The 13,735-nt window shown below is 39.0% G+C and overlaps 1 protein-coding gene across 1 annotated transcript in view; it reads left to right on the top strand.

Moving 5' to 3' along the window:
- The first annotated feature begins 95 nt into the window (after window positions 1-95).
- BNC1 (basonuclin 1) overlaps window positions 96-13,735 on the top strand; it is a 75,208-nt gene continuing 61,568 nt past the window's right edge. The window contains exon 1 of the mRNA XM_027688148.1: window positions 96-194. Within this exon, the coding sequence (XP_027543949.1) occupies window positions 144-194 (51 nt within the window). The 5' untranslated portion in view covers window positions 96-143. The remainder of the gene's footprint in view (window positions 195-13,735) is intronic.

The following is a 13,735-nucleotide window of genomic DNA, read 5'->3' as shown; positions in this document are numbered from 1 at the left end:
AGCGGGGGCGGCCCGCGGGTGGCAGGTCACAAAACCCGCCTGTCATCCGCCCCCGGCGCGGGGCGGCGGCCGTTAAATAACGGGGGGACAGCACCACTCCCTCCGGGAGCGGGGCGGGCGCTGCCGCCAGCTCGGGCCGCCTCATGGCCGACCCGTGCGTCGAGTGCTTCGTGGCCCCGTGGGACATGGAGTCCGTGAGTACCTTCCCAGCGGGCGCACGGGCGGCTTCGGGACCTCGGGCTTGTGCGGTGCTGGGAGGGCGGGAAGCGCCGCTGGAGCCTCCGAGAGGGCCGGGCCCGGGCTCTGTCCCGGCACCGCCCCGCCCGCCGCACGTGGCAGCGCCGCGAAGGCTTCGCGGGGCGGCGGGGACGGAGCGGCCCCGGGAGGGCGAAAGGCGCGGGCGGGAGAGCGGCCCCTGCCCGGGAACTGCCCCGTCCCGGGAAGGGACGAGCCGGCTTCGGGCCTAACTTTTCGACTTTTTTTTTTTTTTTTTTGGTGCATGTGTGTTTACTATTTCGTAACTGCCAGAGGACACGATTCTTTGCCCTTTCTATTAGCACGCTTAGGCGTTGCGCATTTAGATGGTGGTTAATTGCTACCTTGTAAAGCCTTTGATAGCAGCAAGGGAAGTGTTTCTGTGGTCATAGGAAGCTATTGAAATATACATTTGTATACACGAAATCACTGACAAATTGACGGCAATATTACAGGCTTGCTATCAGATGCCTTCTGGAAGACCCTCTAGTTTCATTTTGCTCGTTCTGCTAGTTAAGGTAAATTCTCAGATTTAGCTGTGGCACTGGAGTTTTCAATGAGTTACACAAGCACTGTTTTGTTGTGTTATGAGTTAACGTCTAAGGTTGCTTTCCTCCTGCATTCAAACATCACACCTTGTGTTTTGGGAGTGTCTTTTCTTTCTCAACTACAAGAATCTGGAACCTGGTTGAGCTCTCCTGAGCAAACTTTCTGAGTACGTTTATTACTCATAGGTGAATGCCACTTATGCTTTTGTACAAGGATCTCTACAAACCAAAAAGGCAACTCTCAAGAGAAGTGCAAAAATGCTTTAATCTGTTTTTTTCCCCTTTACATCCTAATATATTTGTTCCTGGAACACTTCTTGCAATTCTTCTTGTAGCCAAATCAGCATGTGTTACCTTCAAAAATTTAACTGCTTATCCATGAAATAGATTGTCTTAATTACACCATTTCATTTGATGTGTGCTTCAGTTGGTCATTTTTTCAGTTGCTGTATGTCTGCTTTGAAGAGCAGTTTTGAAATAGCAAGTGTTTTTTAATCTTTCAGGGATACTTCTATTAAAAAAAAAGGCAACAACAAGAACAAAAAAAAATCAATCCTCTGACTCTTACGGTCTCACGTGAATAAAAGATACTTCCTCAACTGCTGAGTGACTGACTGTCCCTATCCTCATTCTAGTTTTTTTCGTCCTTTCCACTATTTTTAAGCCATTGTAATTAGATAAATGGTACTGATATTAATTTCATTTGGGATAGCAAAACAAAAATACAAATGTGCAGGATTTAAGGATTTTAGCTAACACAGCAATTGGTCAGCTATGTGTGCAAACTTAGAGCTGGAGAAGAACCTATAATAGATAAATCACAAAAGTCCATTGTTCAAAGTCAAGATGCCAAAGGTACCTTTGGAAGTCTTCAATGAAGGGAATTCTTAGGTGGGAAAGAAGACCAGATGTAAGTTTTGGACAATTTATGAATGCCAGAGACCATCCCAAATATGTTACTATTTTGCTAATGCAGAAAGTTGTGCATTTGAGGGAAGGGAAAAGAAAAAGAAAAGTCTGCAAAGCCATGTTGTTATGTTAGAAATGGTGTGTGCCTGGACAATCTGAGTCCATCACACTCTGTATTATGGTATTCATTTAATTATTTCTCATTATGTGCCTTCCAGGCACGTGGTTCACTCAGCACACATAAAGGATAATGCTGACTTATTGGGGATCTTTGCTATGCCTTTTGTCCTCTTTAATGAAATAATTGGATAGTCATACTGTAAGACATAAAAATGAACTGTGGTGCACACATACTTGCAAGCCCTTTGTCATTTCTTATCCAACTATGCAGCCTGGTTTTGGGGTTTTTTTTCAACATGTATCAAAAAACTGCAGTAAAACTCATAGAGCCATGATTGTGGCAATATGACAGGATTCAAAGGGCAGAGCCTTTTGAAGGAACTTCACACACTGGATCTTTACCTCACTGGGCTTATTGATAACATTAAACATACTGTTAAGTAAGCAATTGGAGAGGGATCAGACTTTTGTTTTGTAAATGGATTTTGTAGCTGTTTGCTGGCAACTGTTGTTTGAGAAGTCTCTGTACCCTTCTGCATTGGCCCCCATCTATTCCTGTCCTTCCCATCTCCCCTCAGATCTGTCACCTCGGTGTGCTTCTTTCTCTGTTCCCCAGAGGGGGGGAATTTGCAGAAGCAATTTTATTTTTCTTTTACACCATCCAGATGTTTTGAACGTAGTGTGTTCAAAACAGGCATTCGTTCTCCTCTCTGTTTTGGTACCTATTGTTACAGTGGCCACTTCCTTCATCTAACAGTAGTATTTTGATTAAAATTTATGTTCAGTCCTTGCATACCCTTCAGTCCAGGGCGTCTCCAGTCTCTACTGCTTCATAAATGTGTGTGAATTCACCCTTGCTGTACCACTGTGGTGAGGAAGCATTCCTTTTCCTATCCACAGAAGAGAGGGAGGTCCACTGATCACACCACTGATCATTCAGTGAAGCACTGACAGTGAGAGCTGCACGTGAAACCTCTGGTGTCTTACAAACAGGTTTTTCTAAGATCACAGAGGGAGTTGAGCCAGGGGTTTAGGTGCATGTGTTCAGCTTACATCCAACACTTCTGGTGCAAAGCCCTCAGGAACATTAGCATTTCTTTCATTCTAGTCCTGAAAAGTGTCACTCAGAATATTGATTCTCACAGTTGGTCTTCTATTCATCTTAATATGCATAAAATTTCTTTTAATATACTTCTTGCCCCTTTTGTGAGTACAAACAAACTTATTTATAAATTTATGCATCACTATTTAAGTACAGACTGTTTAGTAGATGATGATGTACTTCAGTTTTTTTGGTCTTTCCCATATTGCTTCATACTTCCAAAGTCAGTTCTTACACCATGACTGGAACCAAATGCTGCTTCCTAGTGAAAAGTAATGTATGATACATGGAGTGTCAGGCAATTCATCAGGAGTAAGGAGGAGATGGCCCTAAGGCAAACAGTTTGCTCTTTAGAATATAATGGTTACTTAACCCTTTAACTCATAGAACACGTGTATAAAGAACAAACTGGAGAGAAAAATCCTTCTCAAGAAGAAATGTTAATTCTCTATCTTGAAAAGTTTGTAAATGAGAACAAATCCTTAGCCCATCAGTGTTGATATTTATGAGCAATTCTTTTAAATTATAAAAAGTGTATTTAAGTTTGTTTCTTGCGAACTATGGATAGTTACTTTAGTGCCATGTTCACCAAATGAAGCATAGTTGCAGGCATGTTAATTTTTTTCTGCCTAAGTTCAACCCTGATTATTGTGCAGTTGTTTTCAACAAGAGCTGAAATAACTATATTACTTTAATGTAATTTCTTCGTTTTTTAAGATATTTAAAGAAATACTGATGCTCAACTTGAATCCTAAACCATTGGAAAGCAAATCAGAAGTAGTTTTAGGAAGTACAGTAGTCATGAGTACCCTCGTTAATAGTGCTCGCCTCGCATTATTTTTTACTGGGTTACCTTTTCGTGAAAAGCCACACAGAAACTGGAGACATGAACACATTTTGCACAGGAGAGACAAATGAAATTGTCTAGGAAGCTGCTTTCAAATCCACAGAATAAACTTGGTGAAAAATAAGGGCCAGTCTTACTCTGAAAGCTGTGACCAGTTCCTCGCTGTTTATATCCACAGATACTTTTACCTGCAATAGTGTACAAGTAATTTTGGATACAGTTCTCATTTATTATTATTATTTTTAAATAAATTTGACTCTACCCTTTAGGTGAAGTGGCATGCATTGATATTTGCTGATGACTTTTAGACTGCTGTTTACCTACTGTTGGGTCAGTACGTGCTTTTAAGACTCAGTATATTTTGTTACATTTTTTTTCCTTTCATACAATATTTACAGAGGAAAATTATTTTTTACTATGTTATTCTTTGCATGGCTTCTGTTTTCATTTTCAAGTAGCTGGTTGAGACCCAGACCGAACCAAGTACTTAAGCATATGTGCAACTTTAAGCCCAGGGACTATTCACAAACTTAGAAATTGCATGCAAATTTATGTCCCTAGGGCAGATCAAATCCAGAGAAGCAGTTGTGGAGTTTATCATTCGGATTTTGGATTAGAAATCCTGTTGATTTAAGGCCTGAATAGTCTGTTTGGCTGAAGGGCAGTTAATGGGCATTCTGATTCCAAGAAGGTAAAGCAGAGTCCTAGGTCTGAAGAGGTGAACATAAAACTGTTTAAAAATGTTAAGATAAACATATGGGACCACAGCATGGTGTGAAAGAAGGAATGTTGTATAGTGCTAACTCTTAACTTCTAATTCCTGTTTTTAAGGAAATAAAAGGACTGATTTGCTAATTGTCACTGATAGCCCACTATCTTTTAGTTAGTCAAAAGTTTCTGGGTTAAGGGTACGTTGTATTTTTCTCTCTTTCCACAAAAAAAGGAAAGAGCAGTTACTTAGAAAAGGTTCAGCACAAAGCCCTCAGTTACTCCTGAAGGGGTTAACACCGCAAAACTCTCGGAGACATCTGGCAGAAGCTGTGGGTGTTGGGTGTGGCAGATCCCAGGGCCGTACCAGTCTCTACAAGGGAGCTGTCATCCTCCTTGATTTATCCTTCCCTAATGTCACGGGGTATGGATGTTGAAACTGTGGCTAGAATGTGAAATACGAAAAACATGAAGATTATGATTTAGTGTCTGGGGAGGCTCATTGTTGGCCTCTGTTCACAAGTTGTAAGCATTGGAGGTAGCTTGACACAGGTTACAAAATCTGGTATGTAGCACAAAAAAAAAAAAAGGCAGGAATATTTTGGCGTTTGGAACTCCTACATGTGTTAGTGCACAGGAATGAGTGACGGCAACAATTAAATCAAAGGCTGCACTGATGATATATTACGTTGGAAGCACATTGAAGGTGCTTGTAAATAACATATAGATAAATGTACTTTCTGGTCCTTCATTTGCAAATAACTATAATAGGTACAGTAGATGAACAAAGTAGTGAACTAACTGTCTTTAGTAAAGACTGTTTGGATAAAGAACTGATAAATTAACAGAGATCAAATGTAAGTGTATTATCCTCATGGTTTGGCATGTTTTTGAATCTGATATCAGTAAGAAGCTAAGTTTTAGAATAGGTTTACATGCAATTTTTCATAATAAAATTGATTTTATTCTTGATGTTTTTCTATCCTCACACAGATAAATATTCTATAATTACAGTAGTTGGATCAAAAAGAATACTGTGGATTTGTGTCAGAATATCCCCTTAGAATAAATGATAACTAAGTGAAATAAGTTTATTGCATAAAATTGTTTTGCTTTTTTTCACTTTCTTAAAGCATAATCATAAATAGGATTGTGCTTTCATAGTGGTAGAATACAGATGTCATAGTCATAGAAGCTGTTAGCACTTAACTATTATTGTATCTAGTATCTAAAAAATTCTGATATAGCATGATGTATATAAAGTCTCACAGGTAAAGTTCTATTCTTTTGGACATATATGCATTATTTGATTGGATGATAATTCTATTATTTTCAGTAAAAGTCATGTATTTTCAAAGTAAATTAAACTGTTCTCTGCAATTCAGTTTTCTAAAATAGTGCTTGCTTTAAAAATATCTAAGAGCTTGGTGGGATATCTAAGCTCAAATAAGTTGTAACTTAGCCACTTGAGGCAGAAATTGGAGCCTGATTCATTATAAATAAGTTCCAAAATTGCAAATGCATTTTGGTGGATTCAGGTATAATTGAGGTATGAATTCAGGTATGAATTCCTAGGAGTAAAAGGTATTTGTGCTGAAGTCATGGATGCAATTTTATTTGTATTAGGAGAAATCCTGTAACAGGACCTGAAGAACTGTTCCTGCCTTCTTTATCCTTCTAATAAACTGGTATTGACTGTGGAGCAAGAGCAGTGCTAAATTCTTGTTGAGGAAAAAACACAATTAGATTTTTAAAATACTGTGTTTAATATATAAACCAGAGTGTTTAAAACCATATTAATATGATTTTTTTCCTGTTTATCTGGGTTTTTTGTTGTTGAGTTTTTTGTGATCTGATTTGTCGAGTGCAGTTATTTTAAAGGACAGAAGTAGGGTTATGCTGTTAGTGAGATCTTTTAAATTGAAATTTTTTTGCCAGAGACTGTTGCTCACACTGACAGCCAGGCAGTTGTTTTCATCTAAACACACCCGGACGTACGATAAAACCACTACAAATCAGTTTATACATCCAGGAACATCTGTGAAACTACTGGGTTTAGAGATGCTTTGTCAAATGTGTTTAGAAAGTTGCAGTAATTTCTGAAATTTAGGATAGGATTGTGTTTTGAAACGTTGCTGACATCATGTTCCCTAAGCAGTTCTGCAGCCTGAATTGTATTGGGATCCCACACTAACCTGCTTCAAAGCAGTGAAGTCGCTGCTTTTCTGGTGCCTTTCTTTGTACGCTGGAGCCTGTCTTGGCATCACTTTGTATTAACTTTATACAGATATAGGTGATACACCTGATGCAATAGAAGCTGAAGGGCAGTGAAGACTTAGGTATCAAATATGTGTTACTCAGTGGGTTATCTTGCTGAATATCTTTGTCTGAATCTTGTTTGGATTACCAGGTCATTTTATTTCAGTTATATTGTTGGGATCTCTCTATAATCTTATCTTTGCTTTCTCGTGTTCTCATGTAGTACCCTCTGAGCTCATACGTATGAAGAAGTCTGAAATAGTGGAATATGAAGCCAATAGACTTTATTAAAAAAACATATCAGTAGTAAAAATGGGAAAAAAAAAGTAATCCCGAAAAAAGAGCATCACAATATCATAGATATTCTCTCACAAAATTATGTAGATTTGGACTAGTCAGGACATCTGGAGGGAATCTGAAGCCAGAGAAAATGGCTCAGCTATACAGGGTCAAATTAAAAAAAAAAAAAAGGCAGCTAGATGGATTCATTATATATGCATAAACCAGGAAATGAGCAAAGTGATGAGTTGTAAGATCAGACAATGATGTGCTAATATATAATGTCAACCTACCCGGCATCTCTCATAAACATGGTATGTTTATAAAAACAAAAATCAGCATTTTTCAGAAACAAAAGCTGTAGTTTTGCTATCCTGCCACCCTGCTGTGTGCATGAAAGTAAACAGCTGAGACAGCATGTGCCAGGGGAGTTCTGCTGCTGCCTTTGGTGTCTCCACAGTTGTGTGCGTGACTGGTAATGCATCAGATACTTAGGACTTGTTACTTGTGTCTTGTCATGCTCAGGCAGTGGCCCTGCTCAATGTCCAGGGAGGGTTTTCCTGATAAATATAGGTATGGGTGTCTAACAACCAGGCTGCTCTGCTGGTTTGCATCACACCTACCTGCAAAAATGAGGTCAGCTGCTTTTCCATTTATGGATGCCTTCATTTAGGAGATATGTTGGAGCAAGCTGAAAGTTGTCACAGAGAAGATTGTTCCTAATAGCTACAGAAAGCCCATGGGCTCACAGTTTGAAAGGCCCTTTTAATTATAGGAAAGGATCTAGACACACATAAATTCAAACGTTGAAATTTGGTTTCCCAAAAGTCTTTGGATCTTTCTAAAATCACACCTTTCCAAAGTGAAACTGTACTTGAGGAAGTTTAATGCATTTTTAAGAGCTTTATTTCAGATAATGAGAATAAATAGTTAAAAATACATTGTTACGTCATTTTCTATTGGGTTGTTTTTGTTTATTTAGCCTACTCACTACCTTACAAACTGATAATGAAGAATCTAGAGACCTAGAGTGAGGGTGTCTTAATTATTATACCTATCTTCTTAAAACAGTGATAGATGTGGAAAATTTGGAAGGATGAAAGCAAAGAAGAGTTTTTTGGTTGCAAAACTATTGCATACTTTTCTGAACCTTGCTCTACATAGCAAAACAGCTTTATTTGTGCAAGAAAAGGTAAAATATTTTTAGGACACAGGTTTGTCTTAGGCAAATCCCATTCAAGACCGTGAATATTTTTGCTAGTTGTGAGTAGGCTTTCGATCATCGGAGTCTTAATAAATTAATCCTGTTGGGTTTATTCATCCTCTGTAAAGAGACTGTTTGAATCACATGCTTAATTTGGAACATCCAGTTTTGTTTTTCTTTTTTTTCATAATGATGCTAAAAACAACTTGTTTTGTTGTTGTTTAGAGTATGTCTGTGGGAAAACATACAGGAAAGTATAGTATATAGCCTAGCTCAAGTCTAAACATGATTGCTAACGTATATACAATTAAATGAAACACCTTCAAGATTTGAATCTAACCTGTCAGTCGGTTGCCACATTACCAGAACTTAAAATCTATAGACCCTCTTTGGATCAGTTACTATTTATAATCCAGAATTTGATGTGAATGTAAGCTTAGCATTTTATCTTTGCTGTTCAAATTTTTTTTGTATTTTAAGATGCAAGTTCGTAACTGAGAATTCTATGTATTTTAAGGAATAACATTTCAAGCAGTAAGATTTCTAACTTGAGTGCAGGCTTTTGGGAACTTCTGGTGACCCATAACATTTGTGACCACTGTGATAAATAAGATTCAGGTTGGAAACTACTTACTCAAACTGGAACTGTTCCTCCATTAAATCAGGGAAATTATTCCTTTGAGTAGCTGTTCAGGAGTGTGGATAAGAGATTCACAATCTGTCTGACAAACCACATGCATATTTTCCAAGAGGGTTACACATTAGCTTCTGTTCAGTCAAGCAGTTGCTTTCTGTGTAGCTAAATCCTCTTCAGTTTGAAGTAAATATGATATTCTTTGCTTTCTGTCCTAAACATTACGTAGGAGTGCTGTGTGCTGTTAAATAGCTTTCATTCTCCACCCAGATGTAGCTGTATTTCAATGAGGAGTGAAATGATCCTTGTGTATCTCTTTCCTCACTTGCCATAGAGGCGGGGGGGGGGTAATGAATTGGTTGTAAAGGAGTTTGCAGAGCTCACATGGAATGCACGGCTACGGAAGTTTGAAGTTATTTACTTTCAAGATGAATAGTTCTTTAAGAGATGGGTTAAGCAGTCTGGTTAATATACAAGACATTAAGTCTCTAAAAAGTCGTCGTACATATCATTTGAAACAGCATAAACCCCTCCCTCCATCTTAAGTTTATAGCAATAATAAGCCTTGCAGATGCTTTTCCTGGGAATTAAGGACCAGCTGGGGTAAACAGACCTCAAACTATCCTCTTAGCCAGTCATTAATCTTCAGGGAAAGCCTGTGCTTTGATCATTATTGCTAAAATATGCCTAGTGCAGCCTGGTCTTACATGCCAGTAAAAGCGAAGTAGTATTTTGTCAAAACATGAATATTCTTTTGTTTGTCAAGTAGCCCTGTGTCTTGGACTCATTTTTGATGTGTGTAAACATGCTTGTGTGTATGTGCACACACACAAAGAGACATGAGGGCATGAGTTTCCCAGTTAAATTATTCATTCTGCATTTATAGCACTCTAAATTAAGTGGGGTGTCTGAGTCACCACTGTTGTATCGATCAGCCTTTTAGTCAGCTTTGGTTCTTCTCAAAACTTGTGAAAAGTCTTGGATCAGGCATCTTTGGTTTTGAAAATTGCTAAGAAATATTTTATCCATTTCTGACCTTATGGAGGCCTACTTTAAATTATGCCAGTGCATCTCACTGAGGACCAAAAAGAATCAGGAACCGTGTGCAGCATATTCCATCCCAACCTGGCCTATCCTGGTGTAACTAGTTGAATGAGAATTGTGTTGGTGATGTTGGTACTCAAAAGGCTGACAGTTCCCGAACCAATTTTTCCTTTTATTTTTGGAAGGGACTTGTGCTGTACAATGTATCTAGTAAATAATCCCAGGTTTCACAAGTCAGCTGTGGTACAGTATTTCTGCATACAGGTCACGGAGCTGAAAGTCCAGCAAGCAGCCTTCCTGAATTTCCAGGCTTTAGTTTTCCTGAAGTGTGGCAAATACAGAACTCTGAGACTGGGGGTTCCACGAATCACTCTGCTTCCTCAATCAGCTTGCCATGTGTTATGTGTTAGGCAGTGTCTTCTGGTCAAGAACTAACAAGAAAACAACGTGTACTTCAGATATTTGCTGCTTTTTTTGCAAAATGACCTGTATTAGTTTGCCAGCTTAAGCCTGGATTAAGAAAGATATTCCATGTTTGTAGAGTTAAAATGTTAAAGTTTCACTAGAGACAGCAATTCTTGGTGAATTTCTACAAACATCACTGAATTTGAGACAATATTGGTACTTCTTTAAGGAAAAAAATTCCCCTAATTTTCTTCTGTAGTTAACTCTCCATTTATTGGGGGAGTGGGGGAATTACTCTCTTTGTGTGTATGTGTTTGCTGTCAGAAGCAGAGGTTGTGTGATGCCCTGTTGCAGGAGGCATCAGGCACTGCAGTGACAAGAAAGGAGCTGTAGTGAGGTACATGGAGTTTACAACTGAATTGTATTGAATAGATGCAGAAGAAGAGCTGTTTCACAACCTGTGTCCTTTGCCCTAAAAGAGACTTTTGGATCTTTCCCGCTACCGCCAGTGTTGATTTTCTTTGTTCTGTGTCCCCTAAGGGGAATCATCAAAGCAGCAAGAGAAGGAAATCATTCTTATATCTTCTTGCCAACAGCATTTTCCCTATTTTACTATAAATGAGCACCATGGAGGAAGTGGAGAGAGGGGAAAAATAATTCTGCAGATCCTTAAACACCCTGAGCAAAATCTCAGCTGTTGCAGAGTGTGAAGCTTGTGGTTGCCTTTGAGAGCCCTGATGGACCTTCTTGCAAAAATCAGGCAGCTGGAATGAAGGCTCCTGCTGGTAGAGGGCTGAGTATAATCAATTACTGTATGGTGTGATCAAAGTACATTGTGTACTGCATATATAATGGGAACTTAGAATAATTTTTTCTATGTTTAAGTTGTATATTTTACGTTACAAGAATTCCCCTCTGTGATACACTGCTCTTGGCTTTAGTGGGCAAAATCCTGTTGCACTTCACTTGCTCCCCAGTGCAGTTGCCCATGCAATTTTTTATTGTTGTATGAGAAGAATATTTCAGAAAACAGCAGTCAATACAGTTGTTTGATCTTGTGTCTTGGTATGAGAATTTTTTTTTTTACAACCCCCTCTCCCAAAAGTACAAAGCAATAAATAGCTAGGCTTGGTGCTCTGTAAAAATAGGCTTTTGACCTCTCCATTTATTGGTATACCTTTAACCTTGCAGGTTTCTGAAAGGCTCTGCTTGGTGCTGTTTCCCTCTCTGAAAGAAGAGAAAGTACTGCTAAAGTGTGGCAGCAGTGTAGCATTGGTTTATTTTCTGAGCAGTTTTTAAACTGTTTCTCATGTATTGAGGGAGTCTTTAGTGGAAAAGTTGCAATTTCTCTCTGTGTTTCAGCTCAGGCTGGCTACTGCCCCTTTAAAAGCTTGTTTCTGCTGTGCAGTGTTAGATGTGCAGTTAAACCAGTGTTTAACTAACTGCACTGCCTCTGTAGTCACTTCAGCTACAGTAGGTAAGTAACTCAAGGTGTCCAATTTAAATGCATTACAAAAGCTGCATCATTATGATGTTTAGCCCATCCCCATCATCCCCTTGAAGTTACTTTGGTTTCCTTATTAGTAGACATCCCTGGATGTCTCTGGCCTGGAAAGTCACTTGAAAATTCCTGTCTGTTTCCTGTGCTGCAGGAAAACTGCCTGCATGTTCCCCAGTCTCACAGAACCATTGCCAGCATTTTTCTTTTGCTTCCTAGCAACTGCCAATTTGGCAAAAATGAATGTGTGGGACCTGGAATTTTCTAAACTGCAAGAGATGCAGAAACAAGGGTCTGTTTGTATTGCATGGTTATGTTTTATAGTACTTTCAATAGCAAAGAGGTGTCAGTGTCACCAGCCTGCCAGCATGAGAGATCAAGGAATAAATTTTCAGGGCAAAAGATATCCCTTCTCTGTAAGAAGTGTTTGTAGAAGAGAGTAAAGCAGAATGGAGAAACCACGACTGTGCAATGTGTGATACCATTTCTCTGTGTAACTAATGGTCTTCAGCCTTGGACAGTGTGCCCACACTCCAGTCAGGAGTGAGGATGCAAATTTAGCTGGGATGTATTCAGATGCAGTGTTTTCAGATACTCATGGCAAGATAATCATGGCAGTATAAAACTGTCTGCTCACTTCAGTTTTGCAGCCCACACTCAGCTTTGTACATCTTCCATTATATTATTTTTGGTTTAAGCTTAGCCTGAGGTGTGTTGACACTCGCTGTCAACACCATGGAACAGAGTGTGCACATGTGAAAAGTGTCACACCTCTGGCTCACCCCTCACTCAAGTGAAGGAAGGCTATGTTGTCCTTGTGGTCTTTGCCCTACTTTTCACTTCTAGAAAGGGTGGTTTGTTCCTCCATCCTTACAGTTTGTAGGTTGCTGTCTCTTCATTTGATCTGGCCAATCCCAGTTGCCAAATTGCTTGTTGCTTGTTAAAAAAGAAGAAAAAAAACAACACCAAGCACCCAAACATTTGGAATTTTGTCATCCTTATTCCTCTTCTCTGCTTGCATAATCTGCAGCCATGTTTTTGCATAGCCTTTCTGATAGGAACCAGGAAGCAACTTGCTTTGCACTGAGAATTCATAACTAAATGTTCTTTTTTTAATGTTTTTTCTCTTCAAACACATTTAAATTCTAACCTTTGAAGCACCTGATTATTTTTTTCAGAGTGTTGGAAACAAGTTATCCCCTGGCTGAGATCTTGTACAAAAACATTTCAGCCTGCAGCAAGCTTTTCTTTTTAATCTGGAGTTTTAGTAAACCCTCAAAAAATTGGGTTTATAATTGAAGTGACAGCACAACCCTAATTGTAGCACTGCTGGCACACCTCCATAACCAGAAGCATACATTGCTGCAATTTTGAAGAATAAAATTAATCCCTGATATGCTAGTCAGTGGACTTTATGCTTCCTGCAGTTTTCTAGATCTGTTACTATTTTGGAAAAATCTAAGAATTATAATTTATGGCATTGAGGATGGACTAACTATCTCTACAGTTGGCATAAATCAGTGTGGTTCAATTAGAGGCAGTGATATTGTGAAGATTAGCCTGAGGTGATACAGTGGCATAATAAATTTTGAAACTGTGTGTTTGTAACGTTTAGGGAGTTTGTGTTTTCTCAGGTGGAATAGCTGGGTACGTTTATGTTTTTTTGTTTTGTGTACGATAATACTGAAAGTGGCTTGAAATTTCCAAGTCCCATTTTGTTCTAGGAAACATGTCTTCAGTAAAAAAAAGGGGGGCAGCTTCCTTAACCACATTTCATACACAACCTTATCTTTTCTGTGAGTTGTTGAATTGAGGAAAAATAAAAATGTTCTGTAAGAATTTGGATTGTGATCTTAGATCAGACCCAAGTAGCCTGAGCTGCTGGGTGGTCCCAAGGATGCTGAATCCTGCCAGTCAGATTTT

Source organism: Neopelma chrysocephalum, unplaced genomic scaffold (assembly GCF_003984885.1).
Source record: "Neopelma chrysocephalum unplaced genomic scaffold, ASM398488v2 Primary Assembly neopelma1_75, whole genome shotgun sequence".
Lineage (NCBI taxonomy): Eukaryota > Metazoa > Chordata > Aves > Passeriformes > Pipridae > Neopelma > Neopelma chrysocephalum.
The sequence above is the reverse complement of the archived record's forward strand: the minus strand, read 5'-3'. Positions and strand labels throughout refer to the sequence as shown.